The sequence below is a fragment of the Rhipicephalus microplus genome, chromosome 2 (assembly GCF_043290135.1).
Source record: "Rhipicephalus microplus isolate Deutch F79 chromosome 2, USDA_Rmic, whole genome shotgun sequence".
NCBI classification, from domain to species: domain Eukaryota; kingdom Metazoa; phylum Arthropoda; class Arachnida; order Ixodida; family Ixodidae; genus Rhipicephalus; species Rhipicephalus microplus.
Window position 1 is genome coordinate 226,354,803 of NC_134701.1, and position 19,196 is coordinate 226,373,998.

Sequence of the window (19,196 nt, forward strand, 5' to 3'; positions counted from 1 at the left end):
TGTCATCTGCTCACGCAACACAATGAAGCAACAGTTACAATTATACTTGCTGAAAGTACTACGTACCGTTTTGGTCGTAAATAATTGGTGTTGCAAACGTATGCGACACGAACAAAGGTTTCCTGGAGATGCGTCGCCGCGGCTGAATGCGCCAACTCGATTCTGGGATGCGAGCGCCCCTGGCGGATAGCAGACGCAAAAAGAGAGGAGGATGCGGGAGGCGGCCGAACGGGCCCGGCGGACTGACTGCGCGGGCACAGAAAATAAAGGAGGCTATGGATCTGCGCCCAAATTTAACCCAAGAATTCTGCTTGGCAGTCAAATAATCTAGCACAAAGCCACGTCATGTCTTGGGGATGCCTTGAAAACAGACTTTTAAGGCGTGGTGGTTGCAATGATGGCTATTTAATTCTATAAAAAAAACAATAAACATTACGTATTCACTACTATCATATAGGCATTATGTCAGGTTAACACGAGAAGTGTTTTCAGTGTTGACTTCGTATTTATAGTGGCCTTATTAACGTTAAATTGGTGTTTTTATGGATCATCAAGCTATAATGAAGCGTTGCCCAACCTCATAGGAATACGCCAACAAACTTTAAGTATGGTATTCCCGTCATGGCACAGTAATGTGCGTGGACTTCGTTTGGAAATCACCGACACATGCGCTTTTAATGAGTTCTGACGTTAAGTGATGCCATAAGCGACCCGTTTAAAGCCAGTGTATAGTCTACATTCCTGGCAAGTCTGCGATGTGCGCACAATTACTGTGCTTACAAAAAGACATCGACTTGCCTGCTAACGCTTAGCTCAAAGCCGAAAAATGCAGCATAGACAAATCACAGGCCAGCTTCTTAGCATGAAGCCGATTCCCCCAAGGCGTGGGAATCGCTTGCATTGACATAATAAGGAGTGGGCTGCTGCAACAAAACTTCGCACCCCTTCCCCCGAAGGGGAACTTTCTGCGCACGCCTACGAGTAAATTTATAACACACGCGATTTTTTTTATGTTTAATGTCCCTTTCAGCTGTATGTTCTGGTATATCTCCGAGGGACCTCGCAAGGTGCGGCACGAAGATGGAGCTGAAACTGGGCATTCAGTTGGCTCCTTTCTCGTTGGCTGCCGACTCAGAAGACGAGTGTTCTTCCTCCTCTTCTTCATCGTCCTCGTCTCCGGAACCTTCGAGCAGCGGAGTGGTCTCGTCCTTCCGGCCGCCGGAACTGCTCGTTGGTCCATTCGCACTGCTTCCACTGCTTTCCTTGGTACGCTGCTCGCTGCCGGCTGAACACGACGCTCGCTCCGAACCGCACGTCATGTCCGGTCTCCGCATGAACAAGTAGCCAATAGAGTACGTGATCTGCGGCGAGGCAACACCAAGTACATCACTACACTGCCAACAGTACCGGAATGGGGCGAAACGACACAATTAAGAACACGCCGTAAACGTGTGTGGGAATCGACAAAAATTACCGTGGAATTTGCTAATTGAGAAAGTCGCGTCAGTGATTTTATTGCGAAGCGTTGTTATGCCGCAGCGCGCCAGAACAATAGTCTAGAGGTTGTTGGCCAAGCCCCGTTGGGATCGGGAGAGGGCGCGAAGTTGGCTGATGCACCCACAGTCGCTCAGCAACCGGTGACTATGTCAAGAGTTAAAGACAGGCTTTGTCGGCAAACTCGTTCTCGTGCAAGTCATGATGGAGGAAAAGTTGGGGGATTGGCACCAGCTTTTGTGTGAAACTCGGTGATAGGAAAGACCACGATTATAAGATCAACTTTTTCTATCAGAAAGACTGCATATGGTGATGGTGGTTTGTGAGGGTGTCACACATTCCACGGAAAGACGTCATTCTGGGACAGTTCACGTAGTCAAAGGTGCTTTACAAAAGCTCAAAAGGAGATTCCTTCGGAGTTCTATACAGTGTCGCCGGCAACGCCTTGACTACACTTAATTATATACTGTTTGACTACACTTATATATCTTATATATAGTTTGACTACACTTATATGACTATTTTTCTTGGTGAATGTCCAACGCTAAATTTTGCAACAAACACACAAAGATACCTGACATGTTTTTGTTGCTAAATTTATCACTGGATAAGCTTGAGGAATAAAAATAGCTGTCGCTAATCAGTTATTTTTTCTTCTTCTTGTTTTTGTGTTTGTGCTCCTCAGTTACGAGACTGAAGAGACAAAAACAAGCATTTTGTAAATCCTCAACATGACTCCATAAAAGTGAGAGCACGTTTCCGCACTACTCAGTTGAGGTGTCTTCCCGACGAGGAACAGCTAATAAATACACTGTGCAATTTTCTATTCCCCGCAGTTTCACTATGACACGAATCGCATTCTCTCTACAGTATGTTCAAGGAAAGAGCGTTTTGTTTGCCGTTTTAAAGTCGCGATACACAAAACCAGTTCCCGGCACAAAAAAAGAAATAATAAACGTTTTCTTTTTTCGAGTGAGATGAGCCGTGGCAAACTGTCATTCATCTTACCTGATGAGGCTGACTGTCGAGAAGTGATTATTGAAGAAGAAAGTCCACCTAATCCCCGCAACTCTAGAGAAAGCATGACTTAACGCCAACTGATTGCACGCCATTTTTTGAAGCGACGAGAGAGAGGAGTGAGAGGGCATTACGTGTTTTAGGAACAGTAGACGAAAGCTTTGCTAGCGTTACGTAAGACAAAACAACATGTATACTTTAGCACACAGCAACTCGAGTATCACGGTAGTTCAAAGAAGCATGCCGTCGTGGATACATACAGCGGCACAGGTTAAGTGACCCGCCAAGGAAAAACATGTCTGATAGTATATAGTCATGACATATAATGATCCCGTAGCTGTTGATATTAGAACGCACCGCAAAGGAAACTGTCTTAGACACGTTTACTTCTTAGCGCACAATCAACACGCGTGCTAAAAGAATGGACACAAGTTAACAAGTAGTCGCATCTTACGCGCCTTAGGCGCGATCAACGCTGACAGCTAACAAACACTGTCTTCGCCCAACAATTATTAAACCAAGATCTATTGCAGGCTGGGTTTTCGTCCAACACCACCGACGTCAGAGGCGAATGCCAATACGACTCAGTTCAACTCCTCCGACGAATTCAAGCTCCATGTACGCACCATGCTTCACTTCACACTCCGGACAAAAGGACAAGCTCTCCCGCGCTTAACTGTGCACAATATTGCCTATATCTTAATGAAACGATACACACAACCCACATAGTCTAGCACTCATAGACCAGCTTAGTGCTCGGATGACCCTCCTTTTCACGCGTTTATTCTCTCCTAACTTCTTGGTGTTCATGCAGCCCACTGCGTGAATTTCAAGCTGGCATTTTTTTTTATTCACCCGCAACGTAGGTTGTCTGGTGCAGTCCGCACTGTTGCACTTTGAGGCGTTAGTTAAACTTGAACTGCATTCTAACAAATATATGCCTGTTCACGGTCCAATCACGGCACCTTAAGTGTGCACTCTAAAAAGAAATAGAAAGCTTGTGACCGCAAGCATAGATTTAGTAACCGGAGTTGTTACTAACTTTCATGAGCACTATCTTTTGTGACCTTTTTACTACGTAAGTTCTCAGACACCTAAAGGTTTCAACGGTTTTTTAGGGGTGAAGCTCCTTAGCGGCACCTGTTCGTCCTTCGTAGCCGTTGTAGTTTGCAACAAGTATAACATTTTGACCTCCAAGGTGGTGCCGGTGAGAGATTTCTTCTGTGCGTTGTTGAACAATAAAAAAGAATGCTCAATGTACACGCCAATGGCTGCTAATGGAGAATGAGAGACAGGAGCATTCGGCTTTTAGTTAACGCGCACGCTGCGATCCCCATTAGCAGCCATTGGCATGTACATTGAGCACTATCTGACAAGAAAGGGTTGCTACGTTAAGGCCAAACCACATAAGCGCGAAAATGCACGCGACAGCGACGAGCGACGCGACGTAGATCGTCTTCGCGCGATCAGTCGCTAGCGCAGGCAAACCTCATTCACGCGACGGCTTCGGCGAGCGAACTTCACTGTTGCTGGCATGAGGCCGTCTACTCGCACCAAGAAAACCGCGTAGCGAGTGATATGCAATTTAAAAATAAGATATATTGTTGTGTAATGAAACGGAAAGTGTTTATTATTGCCTTGCAGCACTTTTTATATGCACATGCGTAATAAACATTGCGTTATTTCTTGTTGCGCATACGTGACTCGGGCAGGGTCACGTGCACCTACGTAGTCTTCGTCTTTTCCGGTTTTTGGCTATTGGCTGCTTGAGCCCAGCACTTCCGGGCGATGAGCGACGGTTTCCAAATCGGGAGAACCGAGCGATCGCGCGAAAACGAGCACGCGACACGTCGCGCGAACGCCCTGTTTCGTCGCTCATAGCGTCGCTCGTCGCTGTCGCGTGCATTTTCGCGCTTATGTGGTTTGGCCCTTATACTCGCTGGGTGTAACCTCCTTAGTTTTAGAAAAGATCAGCGAGCGTTGAGCCGCAGTGCCATGAATACGATGAACTAGTACATACCATGAACTCGAGGTGGTTAAAGGTGGGAAGTAGATACGAAGCGCAAGCTGTAAGAAAGTAAAAGCCAAATTCTCCTGTCTCTCATTTTCCATTAGCAGCCATTGGCATGTACGTTGAGCACTATCTGACAGGAAAAGGTTGCTACGTTATACTCGCCGGGCGTAACCTCCTTGGTTTTAGGAAGGTTTAGCGAGCGTTTGGCCGCAGTGCCATGAATACAGTGAACTAGTATATACCATGAACTCGAGGTGGTTAAAGGTGGGAAGTCGACCCGAAGCGCAAGCCGTAAGAAACTGTGCGTGTGCTACCTCTCATTTAGTCCTTGGAATGTCCGCTTGATGGCGGTGCTTCTATATGGGGAATATATGATAAAAAGATGTGAGATGGTGGTACTTGGAGTGTTGAATAGATGGACGAATGGACACACTGACAGATGCATGGATGGACGCATGAACGGACGCACCGGGGACGGATGCATGGACGAGCGCAGGGATGGACGCACGAACAGACGCACGCATGGACGGGCGGATGGACGCATGGATGGTCACACAGACGGACGCATGGACGGATGGAAGCAAGAACGAATGGACGGACGAATGCTTCACCCCACTCTCCATCATTCACTGCATGGATATGCTGCCAATTTTTTTGGAGCCCAGTTAGTAACATTTTGCTATGCACCGCTTTAACTGGGCGGTATTACGCTAAGCAAACATAACATATTCTTTGTGTTGATATTTGGTTAAAAGCCTCATGCTACGTCACATCGAGCATCCATTGTGACTGTATATTGTCTAATCAAAAGGCAAATTTAAAATATTTATTCTAAAGCCCTAGCGTCCACCAGCACCAGTTGCGTTGCCCAAACGCAAGACATTACCTAGAAACACTCATGACGTTAATGTGTTGCGTATATTTATCGTTGTGTATGAACACCGGACTCGGGACGGCTTTCAGCTCTCCCATAGTAGAGTACCAAGTACTCTAAATCGTTAACAGCTTTTTCTAAACACAGGGCGGCTTTTTCTCGTGATTGGTACGTATAAACGCATAGCAAGAAGAAGCTCTGCTCGTGCTCGTGTTCCCTGGTTGTCGTCGTTAGCGTCTCAGGGCGTCCCTGGGCTGGCGGACACCCGTAATGGCAAGCCGGCCCCCCGAAGAAGGCGCTAGCCTTCGACGTAGTCGTCACCGATGGGGCTAGTCCCGAAGACGTCACTGACGCGACGTCTTCAATAGTAGGAATCGAAGAAGTGTACTGCGTTCAGCACTTTGGAGGCCGGAACTACCAAGTTACCGTCAACAGTGAGGCCGCACTGGCCCAAATCGTTGACGCATTGCACCTTATCATCCGAGGAGAGCGCATCGCCATCATACCCCTGGGACCCCAAGTGACCCAAGTGACCGTCCTGTTCCTGCCGTGCCGCGTACCCAGCGAAGTCCTCGCACAAGCACTCTCTCCCTACGGGAAGTTGCTACACATCACCAGAGGACTCATGGGATTGCGCCCAACCGTGACCACTGGGACGCGATACGGCCGCATAGAAATGAAGGCTTCGTCACCGGTGCACAACTACCTCAAGGTCGCGGGCCATCGAGTAACCTGTGACTATAAAGGCATCCAGCGAGTGGGCCGTTTATGTGGAGGCAGTGGGCACTTCCGCATAAACTGCACAGCCCCGTTTTGTGGAAGGTGCGTCATTTATGGCCACGACGGGAAAGGCTGCTCGCTGCCGTGTCGCCGTTGTGGGGACCCGCATGCCACCATCGCCTGCACCATCAGGCCATCGTATTCCGAGGCGGCGTCCAAGGATTTCCCTCCACCCCAACCAGGAACGTCATCTAAGAACAGGTGCGACGATTCGTCTACGCGAGCCGCGGTAACCGACCACGACCAAGGTGCGCCAATCGCGACGCTGCACTGGACGCCCACTGCGTACCCAACGATTCCGGACCTGGTAATCCCTCCAGGTACTGAAAACTTAAGTTCCCCGCGTCCCGTGGCCATTTCTGAGGAATCGCAGGCCAAGCCCTCGTCAGACGAAGCGCCTCGTGAGGACGGCGTCTCGGATGGGAATATTGCATCTGAGGCTCCTCGCGTTGCTGCTCTGTCGACAACAAGTTCAGGTGTCATCGAGGAGTCTACATCTCAAGACGACGACGCCTGCATCTACGAGGACTCCAACAGCACCGCGAGTGAGGCGCCCCTACAAATTGACGAAGACACCAGCCCCAGTGACATTATCCAGGACAGTGCAGATACCTTTGTACCATCCTCGCTAAAGAACCCGGACTCCAAACGCCACCGGATAACTACTCGCGACTTAGAAGCCCCCACCAGAGACAGAAGTCCCCTGCGGACTTCGACGTGATCCCGGAAGCCCCAAGCCTCCGATGGATCGCCTGGCCGGAAAAAATGACTCAGCCACTTGCGGGGCACCGGTTCCCGCGCATGATAAAGGTACCCCTGCATTTGCGTGATACTATACTATGTTTTAATTTTCCCCATGTCTCTTACTCTAAAAGTTATTACTTTTAACGTTCAAGGTTTCCGCAATCCACGAAAACAGGCTGAGGTACTGGCTTTTGCGCGTTCAGTGCACTGTGATTTGCTGTTCGTGCAAGAAACAAATTTTTTTCAAGCTTTCTGATGTACTCGCTTTTAAGCGCGCGTTCAATATTGATTGTTTCTTTTCGTACGCCAGCACGCGTTCGACTGGCGTCGGAGTCATTATTTTTAACCGAGGTCTTTTACGAGACCATCATGTTTCCTTCGATGCCTTCGGAGGAGGAGAAAAACTTTATTCACCCCAAGAGGGAAAGGTGCGGTGGTGGAGTGTCAGAGGAGCCTACCCAGCGTAGGTCTCCACTACCCTCTTGGCCCAATCCAAGATCTGGTCCAGGACCTCGGGCGCCGAGCTGCACATAGCAGCCTCCCACTGCTTCTTACTATTAATGTGTAGAGAATTGGGTGGTGGGTTTCGAGTACACCCCCACATGATATGGTCTAGGTTAGCTCTTTGTTGACAGAAATTCGCAAAGGAGATGGGTATATCGCAGGGTGTATAAGATGGCGAAAAGATGGGGTAGGAAACGTACGGGTCTGTAACTGGCACCATAGTATTTCATGGTAGCGCGAAGCTCTATGATGTAAGGGGGGGTATATAGTGCGCTGTAGGCGGAAGTGATTTGTTATATCGTAGAAGGTCAAAAGACGATCTCTCGCGCTGAAAAAGGCCGCGTGGTCTAAGGCGGCGCCATCAGAGGCCTGCGCTCGGCCGGTCATTCCTCGAGCACAGGGTATGAGCCGCCTCATTGCCACTCAACCCCGCATGCGCCGGCGTCCATATGAGAGCAACGTCTTGCATGGGAGGATGTTTCTTAAGAATTGAAAGGGCAGTTGATGAGATGTGACCTGCGCTGAAATTGCGTATGGCAGTTTTGGAGCCACTTATAACCATAGTGATATTCGCGATGGATAGACCTAAAGCGATGGCAGCCTCCTCTGCCTCCTCCGAAGAGTTGACAGTGATGGATGCCGTTTGAGCGCCTTGCCGTTATAGTCGACAGCAGAGAGGGCATAGGATGAGGATGATGGGTATTCTGCCGCATCGACATAGAGCACGTCATTGGCTCCATGCAATTTTTTCTGAAGAGCTTTTGCTCTTTGGATTCGGCGCTTAGTATGATATGTTGGATGCATGTTTTTTACGAAGGGGCGGTATGAGTAATTGTTTGTGTATGTTTTGGGGAATGTTGTATTTAGCATTGGTGAGTGAGGTGAAGTTAATTCGGGTAGACGATAAAATGTGGCGACCTGCGCTAGTGGTCACGAGCCTTGCGTGTTGAGCTGTTAAATGGGCTTCACGGATTTCACATAGGGTATTTATGACTCCTGTCTGGTGGAGTAGTGCGTTAGAGGTATTGATTCCAATGCCTAGCGCGTATTTGTAAACTCTGCGGAGGAGAGTGTTGACCGATTCCTCCTCTGCTAATTTAAGGTGAAGGTAAGGAAGGGTATATGTGATTTTACTAATCACAAAAGCTTGTATTACACGAAGTAACTCTGACTCTCGGAGCCCTCCATTTTTCCCTGAGATTCTTCCTATCATTCTTAGGGTGTTTTCAATGGTATTTCGTAAAGCTTCGAGTGTGTACGTATTAAGTCGGTTGTTTTGGATAAATAAACCTACCACACGAATGCGTGATACTGTAGGAATGAGGCACCCATTTATGTGAACTTCGATCATTGGAACGTGTTTTTTCCGACGATGAGTTGGTAGATGGAGTAACTCTGATTTAGTTGGGGTACAATAGAGATTCATCTGAGATGTTAGTGCTGCTATTGTATCTACAGCTGTTTGTAGGGTGTCGATGCCTTCGGACGCGTGCTGGCGTTCGACTGCACCTTTTTTTCGTTAAGAATAAGATTTGTTGCCGTGTATGCCCCAGTGGCACCCGTGAACTCAAACGCGTTCTTCCAATCTCTTGATGCGTTCCTTTTGAATTCCCAACATGTGGTACTTCTAGGGGATTTCAATTGTGTCTTAGACTCACACGCAGACGTTCGAGGTCCGGGTCGCGGCCGGTCAAACTCGAATGCCAGAGAACTCGAACATCTAGTGCAGCAATTGGCATTGAGTGACATTCATCAAAGTGTGCATGGCAGTAATTATGCCTATACTTGGCGTCGAGCAGCGTCGAGCAGACGAATTGATCGCGTGTATGCATCCCCCAGTCTCATTACCTACGTTCACGACACCGGGGTAATGTCATTGCCACCGACACCAGTGTACATTAGCGACCATCGGCCGGTTATGTTCTCTCTCCGCCTGCTAGCGGGGACGCCAACGATTCACAGACCATGGCGTCTCGATTGCCGAGTCCTCCAGGACCCTCAGGCTACGGAGAAATTGTCCCGAGCGTTACGCGCATCGCTCATTGGGGCGGGTGTAGCTGATTGGGATCGCCTCAAAGAACAGTGGCGCCATCATTGCAGTGCGTCGGGCAGAGGACTTTTCACCCGTATGTCCAAAGATGCGTCATTGTTAATCCAGAAGATACGCATTGCCAATCGAGATCCCAGTCCTTCCACTGTGATGCAGGCATGGCAAGAGGAGCTCGTTGAACGGTACCAACGTATTATGCGCGCTTTTTCACTCTCGGCTGCTGCTTGGCGCTGTAGACGTGCACCGTGTGCGCACCCTGAGGTGCTAAGGTATGCACGCAGAGCTCTGCTTCGTCCACCAGGATCGCCTGCCCACTCGCTGAACTCTCCCGCCCCACCTGCTGCGGGTACGTGCGACTTTCAGGAATTCACTCAAAACTTTCAGTCAGTGGCTCAATCTGATGCTAATGTCTGTTACCCAGGATCCTTTTCTTCGCATCCTCTGCTAAAAGATTTACCTCATGCTTCCAACATGTCACATGACGTCCTGCTATCACCGCCATGCGATGACGAAATCAAGGGCGAATTAGACGCAATGAAAAAGGGATCGGACCCAGGGCCTGACGGACTCCCTGCAGAGTTTTATGTACAGTTCTGGCCGACACCGCAGCCTGTGGCCACTGTGGCAAAGAGGAAACAATCCAACATATTCTTTGTGACTGCCTAGCGTATAGTAAACAACGACTATGCCTTCGCAAGGAACTCAACAAATTAGATGATCAACCTCTGTCGGGGCAGGGAAATCTGCAGAGTCGAGAGGATGCGACTTCATAGAAGAGGGCCCTGAAAGCGCTACTGCACTTTTTGCGATCGACCAGCCTTACTGAACGGTTGTAGCTAGGACGCCCTTCCTGTGTGTGTTTTCGTTTTCTTATGAGTGCGCGTGCGTTTTTTTTTTCTCTATCTACCCCCTCTTTCTTGCCCGTACTTCCCCGACTCCAGCGCTGGGTAGCAAAACAGATGCCAATATCTGGTTAACCTCCCGGTCTTTCCTTTCTCACTCTCTCTCTGGACTATCATTGGTCCAACTATGTCACGCGTCATTCGCAAGTGTTTCCAAGATATTACACTTCCAACCTCTTTCCACAAAGGCCGACTAGTTCCCAAGAAAGACCGAATGTCCACACGACCAGAAGATTGGCGCCCTATTACCCTGCTCAAAGTAGATTACAAGCTCTTGGCCAACATTTTGGTGCGCCGAATCAGTCCATCTCTTGTAACATTAATCGCTCCCCACCAGGTCTGTTCTTTTCCGCGCCGAGAAATACACACCCATACTTGGTTAACGCGTGACATCATTCAATACACCACTAGCCGATGTTCGCAAGGACTGTTGGTTTCATTAGATCAAGAGAAAGCTTTTGATTTCATAAAACATGGCTACATACTAAATGTTTTACATGCATACGGATTCCCGGATAAGTTTATTGACCTCATCCACGCGATGTACACTAGTTCAGAAAGTACCCTTTACTTAGATTCCCGTGAGAGTCACGCATTTATGGTCACGCGTGGGGTCCGTCAAGGGTGTCCCCTCTCTCCAGTGTTATTTATCCTTGCATTACAACCCTTCTTAAGGGCCGTTGAACATCACCCGCAGATTCGTGGCTTACCTCTACCCGGTAACACTCAAGTAAAGGTCACTGCGTATGCAGATGATATTACTCTATATGTACATAATGAACAGTCGCTGCCGCGTGCTCTTGATACATTCCATGATTTCGATATTATCTCCGGTGCAAGGTTAAACTTTTCTAAAAGCCAGTATTTTTTCTTTGGAAACCCCGGCGGTCGTAGCAACATCACGTCGCCTTTACAGTGGTCTCTTGAGATTTCAATACTCGGAGTTACTTTCACTGCATTTGGTATACAGGATAGCATCTGGTCATCTGGGTTACAAACTCTTCTGAGTGATATCGAAGCAGCCCGGTATTTCGAATTTCCCCTCTTGGAACGCCGATACTTAACTCAAACGGTGTACCTAAGAAAATTTTGGTACCTTAGCTATTCTGTTAAGCCACCGCTCCACGTCGGCAGGAAAGTGCAAAGCTGCATCAGTTCATTTTTTTGGTCTGGTGGCACAGAATTGTTATCGCGTCCAGCGTTAGCTCTACCGCGAGATCAAGGCGGTTTTGCATTCCCCGACTTTTCCGTCACGGCTTCTACATTGTGCCTCCGCACTCTATTGCGAATACTATAAGCAATAATGCCATGCCCGCTCAGACACTGGCTCGATACCATCTGGGGCCATCACTACGTGTCTTCTTGCCGGATAGCCAAATAAACCAAGGTCCCCAATCAACTGAATTACCATCTTTGTATCGAGCCCTTCTGGCATTTCACCGACGTTTGGAAGCTACGTGCCCAGAGATAGAGGTGGCCGATTCTAAATTGGTGGACACAATGGCCGCCCTTCTACGGGCCTTGGTGCCCCAGCATCGTCAATCTGTAATGAACCGCGCTTGGAAACCAATAACTGCCACAGTGTTGCCAGGGCATCTCATAGACTTTGTCTGGAGGTCGGGCTGGGGCTTGCTCCCCACGCGAGATCGGTTGCAGCGATGGCAGGTGGTTCGCACTTCCACTTGCCCCAACTGCGTCATGGTAGAGACCAATCGACATGCGACGCTTGAATGTGTGGTTTTCCGCCTTTTTTGGTGTGCGGTTAATGCTGGTTTTCGGGAACAGGGTGTGCGAACTTTCGTGTCCAACGGCCGATTTTCGCGTGGCCGCTTCTCTGCTCTGTTAATAGTTGCGGGGCTGTTCAGCCTTTGGAGAAACCGATGTGAGGCCGTAGCTGCCGAATGGCGCCGGCGTGCTTTGTGACCGATACTGGGGAGAATGAGACGAGAGATCTTCGCGTTCCTCTCCGAGGAGCTTTTCTTCCTCGGGGAGCACGAGTTTCTGCGGCATTGGTCGTGCCCTTTCGTCAAGTTGGAACACGAAAGGATACAACTCATTTTTCGACCGACTTGGTGCTAAGCAGCGCCCGTTGAGTTGTTTTATATTATTTCATTTGTTACATATCGTGTTTCATTGCATCTATTGTATCGCTATACCATTGTATCATGATATCGCATTGAGTTCTTGTGTACATATATGCCAACATTGTCATGTATGTTAGAGCAAATGTCTTCACTGTAACGTAGGGATGCTAGTCGTGAAACATACATGTGCCGAATATGTGCCCTGTTACTGGAATGGTATGAAGCCTTTGTGTTCTGTATATGCTGTAAATGAATTTTTTTCTAAACAGGACGGCTTTTAAAGCTCTCCCATAGTAGAGTAACTAGTACTCTAAATCGTTACCCACTTTTTCTAAACACGTAGTGCCGAGAGTCGTCGGGGTCTCGCAATTCAAGTTCGTGGTGAGTGATGAGACTGGTGACATTCGTGCGAAGTTTCTTGCCTTTAGACGCTTTCTAGAAGTAGAAACGATTTGCTCGTTAGCTTTTGATCCACTATTATACGATACTAGGCCAACCATAGATGTAATTACTAGTACGTATATCCGACTCCCGACTTGGGGCTACTGCATGTCTTCTTCTATATCTGATTACCGGAGTTTCAATTACTACTCCAAACGCCAACAAATAGGCTATACATAAGGCAGCACCTGTCTATTCTCTAGGAGTTAGAAACTTTTCACGTTTAATTTTTATGCGCACTAACCACCCGCGACGTATACCCTTCAACTAACAATCACATAGAAGGCCGATTAGTTCGCAAAACAGGTGTGCGCAACTCGTCACTAGACAGGAAACGTCGAAGTAGGAGTGCGACCACTCGAAATCAGCGAAACTCCAACATTGCGGACACTTTGAAACAATGTCAAATTTGAGCGAGACAGGAAGCAGTTAGGAGAGAATAAACGCGGGAGAAGGAGGGTCATCCAAGGCACTAAGCCGGCCTAAGCTCGCTAGGTCAGAGGTTCGAAACCGCGCCGAGTGTGCGTGCGTGCGTGCGTGCGTGTGTGTGTGTGTGTGTGTGTGTGTGCGTGCGTGTGTGGGTGTGTGTGTGTGTGTGTGTGTGTGTGTGTGTGTGTGTGTGTGTGTGTGTGTGTGTGTGTGTGTGTGTGTGTGTGTGTGTGTGTGTGTGTGTGTGTGTGTGTGTGTGTGTGTGTGTGTTTCAGTGGACTTTCAGACAGTGTATTCTACAGTGCTAAGAAAGTGCAACGATCCCCATATTTAAGATAGCGCAGCAGCCTAGCATAGAATGACAAAATTCTGTTCGAATGTGGATGCCTGACCATTCTCCATCGTATATTTATTCAAGACGCGTGAAAAAAGGAATTGTTTAAAGAAAACAAGAGGTCTTGGGTGTGGCCTCACTCGCGGTTACCAGCCAGTAATGCACTTCCTCACCGGAGCAGGATTGGCCACCCTGGTGCAGTACTTGGCCGCTACCCCCCATGACTACAGCAATTAACCCTTGGCCCTTGGTTCCCAGCGGCTGCGAAGCAACTGTCCAAGGCGGCGGTCAGACCTGTGACGCAGCGAAGGGTGCTAAGAATGTCTGAGTCCGGACAGGCCGCCATTGGGATCTGAACTTGGCTACCTTCAACGCTAGAACGCTATCTAGTGAGGCTAGCCTAGCTGTCTTATTCCAGAAAGTAGAGGGTGTTCAATGGGATGCAGTAGGGCTATATAAGCGAAGTTAGAAGGACACGTGAGGCTTATACAGGGCCGAAGAACGGACCCTTCATATGCTACCGTGGATTAATGGACAAAAAAGAACTAGAGATGGGGTTTTCTATGCACAAGAGTATCGCTGGCAACATAGCGGAATACTGTAGTATCAGTGAGAGGGTGGCAAGTATCATAATTAAGTTTAACAAAAGGAACAAGATGAAGGTGGTATAGGCTATATACGCGCCTAAATCGAACTATGATGATCATTTGGTTGAACGCTTCTATGCAGACGTAGAGTCAGCCTTTAATAAACCAAAGTCACAGTACACTATTCTGATTGGCGACCTTAATGCCAAAGTAGGCAAAAAACAAGCCGGAGACCATACAGTGGGGGAATATGGCATCGGCTCTAGAAATACCAGAGGGCAGTTAGTTCGCAGAACGTAATAAGTTACGGATCTTGCGCACCTTCTTCAAAAAACGGGCTAACCGTAAGTGGACGTGGCGAAGTCCTAATGGCGAAACTAGAAATGAAATAGACTTCATTCTGTGTGCACACCCAGGCATTCTACAGGATGTAGAAGTAGTTGGCAAGATCCTATGCAGTGACCTTAGAATGATAAGAGCTCGTATTCACCTACATTTAAAAATGCAAAGACAAAAGCTAATACGCATGAAGCCAACTAATGAGCTAGCGGTGAGGGTAAAAGTACAGGAATTCAGAGTTCAGCTTCAGAGTAGATTCGAGGCATCAAATGAGGTAACTGACGTTATCGTTGACACAATGAACGATAATCTTACTAGTATCATCTAAGAGTGTGCACTGGAAATCGGAGGTACGTTCACTAGACAGGACACTGGCAAACTATCTCAGGAGACGAAAATTCTTATTAAGAGACGACAAACCACAAAAGCCTCAAATGCAACCGACAAAATGAAGCTAGTGGAGCTTTCGAAGTTATTCGATAGACGTAAGGTAGCCACGACGTCAGACGGTATAACATGGAGAGAATTGAGCAGGCTGTAAAAAGCGACAGAAGCCTAAAAGCTGCGAAGGCAAACTTGTGCATAAGCAAAAATCGAATGTATACGCATTAAAAAACAAGGAAGGCAATGTCATAACCAGTATGGATAGGATAATCGAGGTGGTGGAGGAATTCAGCTGTACAGAAGCCAAAACAACCATGCAGGATAATATCGTGAGAAACAATATTATTTCAGAGGAATTTGACATCTTACCAGTGACGACAGGGGAAGTAAGGAATGCCCTAGAAGGAACGCAAAGAAGCAAAGCCGTTCGTGCGGATAAGGTAACAATGGACCCGCTGAAAGATGGGGAAGAAATGGTGTTAGAAAAACTCGCCACCTTATATACGAAGTGGCTCATAACGGGAAGGGTACCAGAATCTTGGCAGAACGCCAACATCATCTGAATACCTAAGAAAGGAGACGCCAAAGACTTGAGAAATTGCAGGTAGATCAGCTTACTGTCTGTTCTGTACAAACTATTTAGAAAAATAATAGCTAATATAATTAAGGTGACTTTAGAGTTCAATCAACCAAAGGACGGAGCAGGGTTTCGTACAGTCCACGATAGACCATATTCATACTATCAATCAGGTGTTACAGATATGCGCAGAATACTACCAACCCCTACACATTGCCTTTATAGATTATGAGAAGGTGTTTGGCTCAATCGAGAAATCAGCTGCAGTGATGCAGGCACTACGGATTCAGGGCATCGACGAGCTTCACATAAACATACTGGAAGAAATCTACAGTGGATCCACAGCCACCATAGTTGTCCGTAAAGAAAGCGCCAGAATTCCAATAAAGAAGGGCGTAAGGCAGGGAGACATAATCTCTCCAATGCTATTTACCGCGTGTTTACAGGGGGTTTTCAACACCCTAGGTTGGGAAAGTTATGGATAAGAGTTAATAGAAATTATCTTAGTAACCTGTGATTCGCTGATGATATTGCCTTGGTTACAGAACTGGACACGGAAACTTAGAAAAGTAGGTCTGAAAATTAATGTGTACGAAAGTAAAGTAATGTGCAACAGCCTCGGCAGGAAACAGCACTTTGCGATAGGTGGAGAGACGCTGGAAGTTGTAAAAGTATATGTCTACTTAGTACAGGCAGTAACCACGTAGCCGAAACATGAAAGTTAAAATAACTAGAAGAATAAGAATGGGGTGGATCACATTCGGCAAGCATTCCCAAATCATGAATGGTAATCTGCCACTATAGCCCTCAAGAGCAAGGTATATAACCGCTGCATCTTGCCAGTACTTACCTACGGAGCGGAGACCTGGAGGCTCACAAAGAGGGTTCGGCTTAGGTTGAGGATGACGCAGTGAGCAAAATAAAGGAAAAATGATCGGTGTAACCTTAAGAGACAAGAAGAGAGCAGAGTTGGTCAAGGGAACAAACCGGGGTTAATGATATCATAGTTGAAATCAAGAAGCACAAGAAATGGACATGGAACACGTAGGCAGGATAACCACTGGTCATTGAGGGTTAACTGACTGAATTTCCAGAGAAGGCTAACGCGCGAAGGGCAGACAGAAAGTTAGGTGGACCGATGGGATTAAAGAGTTGGCAGGTATAACGTGGCCACATAAAGTACATGACTGGGTTGATAGGCAGATTATCGGAGAGGCCTTTGCCCTGCAGTGGGTGTAGCCAGGATGATGATGATGATCATGATCATGATGATGATGAAACGAAAGCGCAAGAACTTGTGCACACTGCGTTGTTTAAGCTTTATTAGTTCTTTTCCCTTCGCTCTTTTCTTGGTGCATCATAGATTACATTTTCAATAGTCATTCTAAGCAATTAAGTAATGTTTCTGTGCGTGCTTTATAAATGAAGATTATATACGCAATAGCGTATGTTCTACGCTCTCCAATTAAAGTTCCCCCTCTTCATTAGTTTATGATGGCCCTTTATTATTTTTGTTCTCACAAATACAACTCGCCATACTCATGCAGTCTTCTATTGAATTTTGGTCGCCTTGCACGGTCACTGCAAACAACTTTACCGCTGCGCGCTGTCAGATACAGAAGTTATTTCATTTCAAGGTAGGTTTGCTACCCGTCGTTTTAGACTGGCTCGATTGGTTTGTGAGACAGCGGGCTGGTTGCCGGTCTGCACCCGCCCTCATTGGCCGGTTTTTATTAGAGCAGAGAACGAAGCGTCATTCTAAACGTGAATGTTTTTATGCGAGCTATTAGTCTAGTGAAATAGCTCAATAAAACCTGTTGTTTAGCTAGTTGGGTGTTCTTATTCTCTAATTATCTTGCAGTTAGACTAGTAGGTTAGCTGCGTGTGCTGTTTTTGTTTGTACACCAGGTTTACTTGGCTCGCGGAAAGCAGTGTTACATTAAATGGCACACATGTCAGAGACCCTGACATGGCATCTATTGTTCAACGCCAATTGAATCTACTGGAAGCCCCCCGCCCGCCCCCTTCCGTCGTAGGGCCGGTTTTTTGTTCGAGGAAATGTGGCAGCCTGGTTTCACAAATGAGGCCGCGCTGTTATCCCCAAAGAAAGGGTCACATCCGCAATGCATAGTGGAACTCACCACGAAGGCAAATACCAATATCAGCAGGAGGCTAGCATTGCTGCTCCCAATCGTCTTGAGGAACAGGCTGCCAAACGAAGATCCAAACAAGGCACTGTAGAGACGTATAAACAAACTCGTCAGTGGCGCTTGTAATCTGCTCAAACAATGCGCGCTGTAGAAGCACAACGAAAGGCTGTCACAGACTCACAGAAAGTATGCGAACAATGTGGAATTTCTACGCTTTCGTGAATGACCTGCTACTACTTACGTTGACGGTAAAACCATCGCATACGGCTTCATGTGGCTTTGTGTGGAAGCTTTATATTCTTGATCAAATGGCCTTGGTAGCGCTTCGCATCAATGTTGACGGGTAGTTACAACCTAGAGATGGAGGTAAACAATAATGAAAAGTTTGCACCATGGAAACGCTGCGTTTGTAACACAAATATATGCAGACACGCATTCAGTTTTAATTTGTTTTTCATAGAGAACCCCAGGTTGGTTGAAATTTCCGGATCCCTCCACTACGGCATCTCTCATAATCATATAATGGTTTCGGGACGTTAAAACTCACATATTAATCAATTAATTTGTTTTTCATGTATTTCGTGAAACCTCCTTGCCTAAATCGTGGCTACGTTATATTTTTCTCAATTATCGCATTAAGAGATTTATTCCTTTCAAGTATTGGAGAATATTAAAAACACATTTCTATAGGTAACATCGTGGAGACTACTATCATCCTCGTCAATTTTCCCCCTTTATTTTTAGTGGCTGCTATACGCATCTATACTTCTTGAGCCAAGGTTTTAATTTCCACATCACATATATTGCTACATATACAAGTTGATACATACGATATATACAATTAATGCATGTTGCACATGTATGAATTGATTGCGCTACCACCTGACATAGCTGAAGATTAGTTGGCTTGTATTTGATTGTAACCTCCCTGTAAGAGCCCTCAGGAGAGGGTTGACAGTATTATGAAATAAATAAAATTAAATAAGTACACTACAACCTTGAAGCAAACACATACCTGGTCAATAAATTCCCAAGAAACCATCCCGGAGCCATTTAGAAACAGTAGCAAATGAGGCGAAAAGCAGAAAAGAAACGCTCACGCTCTTTCCCAAGGGCTTGTTTTGAGACCGTAAAGAAAACGGCCACGAATATTGTAACAGCTGCGCTAACCAACAGTTACTCTGTAATGACGGTCAGTGCACCGCACGCTACTTGCACAACGTGTGAAGTGTGTGCGACCACATGACACACATTGATTGTTTCCCAAGAGAATTCATCGACCTTAGCTACCGTTGCTATAGGCGAAAATACGAGAGCAGTCGTCTCCGAATCAATGAAAATCCCAAAATATGAACTTAGACAGCACTGTGCTGCACGCAAGCATCAACTTTCTTTTGGGTGACGATATTTAAACGCAAGCTTCTTGACGGTCTCTCACGACGACATCAAAATCCTACCTTCACCCCTGTAAAATACGTAATCGACTTCGAAG

General features: G+C 47.0%; 1 protein-coding gene across 2 annotated transcripts; it reads right to left on the bottom strand.

Annotated features, from left to right (window-relative positions):
- Positions 1–999: 999 nt before the first annotated feature.
- Positions 1,000–18,926, bottom strand: LOC142775310 (uncharacterized). Of its 2 annotated transcripts, none has more exons than XM_075876661.1 (4): positions 18,805–18,926; positions 17,946–18,058; positions 17,696–17,789; positions 1,000–1,361 (listed from the first exon to the last, which is right to left on the bottom strand). In XM_075876661.1, the coding sequence occupies exons 2-4, from the start codon at positions 17,975–17,977 to the stop codon at positions 1,101–1,103; spliced, it is 387 nt and encodes a 128-aa protein (XP_075732776.1). In that variant the 5' UTR covers positions 17,978–18,058; positions 18,805–18,926; the 3' UTR covers positions 1,000–1,100. The 2 variants fall into 2 exon arrangements, with proteins under 2 accessions (XP_075732776.1, XP_075732771.1); XM_075876656.1 differs by having other exon boundaries at positions 18,720–18,844.
- Between the last annotated feature and the right edge of the window lie 270 nt (positions 18,927–19,196).

Bases quoted from the DNA above. Each gene is read 5' to 3' on its own strand.
- LOC142775310 (XM_075876661.1), bottom strand. From the start codon at position 17,977: ATGAAGCCGTATGCGATGGTTTTACCGTCAAC. The intron at 17,790-17,945 runs GTAAGTAGTAGC...ACGTCTCTACAG, and splicing joins GCGATGGTTTTACCGTCAAC to TGCCTTGTTTGGATCTTCGT. The intron at 1,362-17,695 runs GTGAGTTCCACT...GCCTCGCCGCAG, and splicing joins TATTGGTATTTGCCTTCGTG to ATCACGTACTCTATTGGCTA.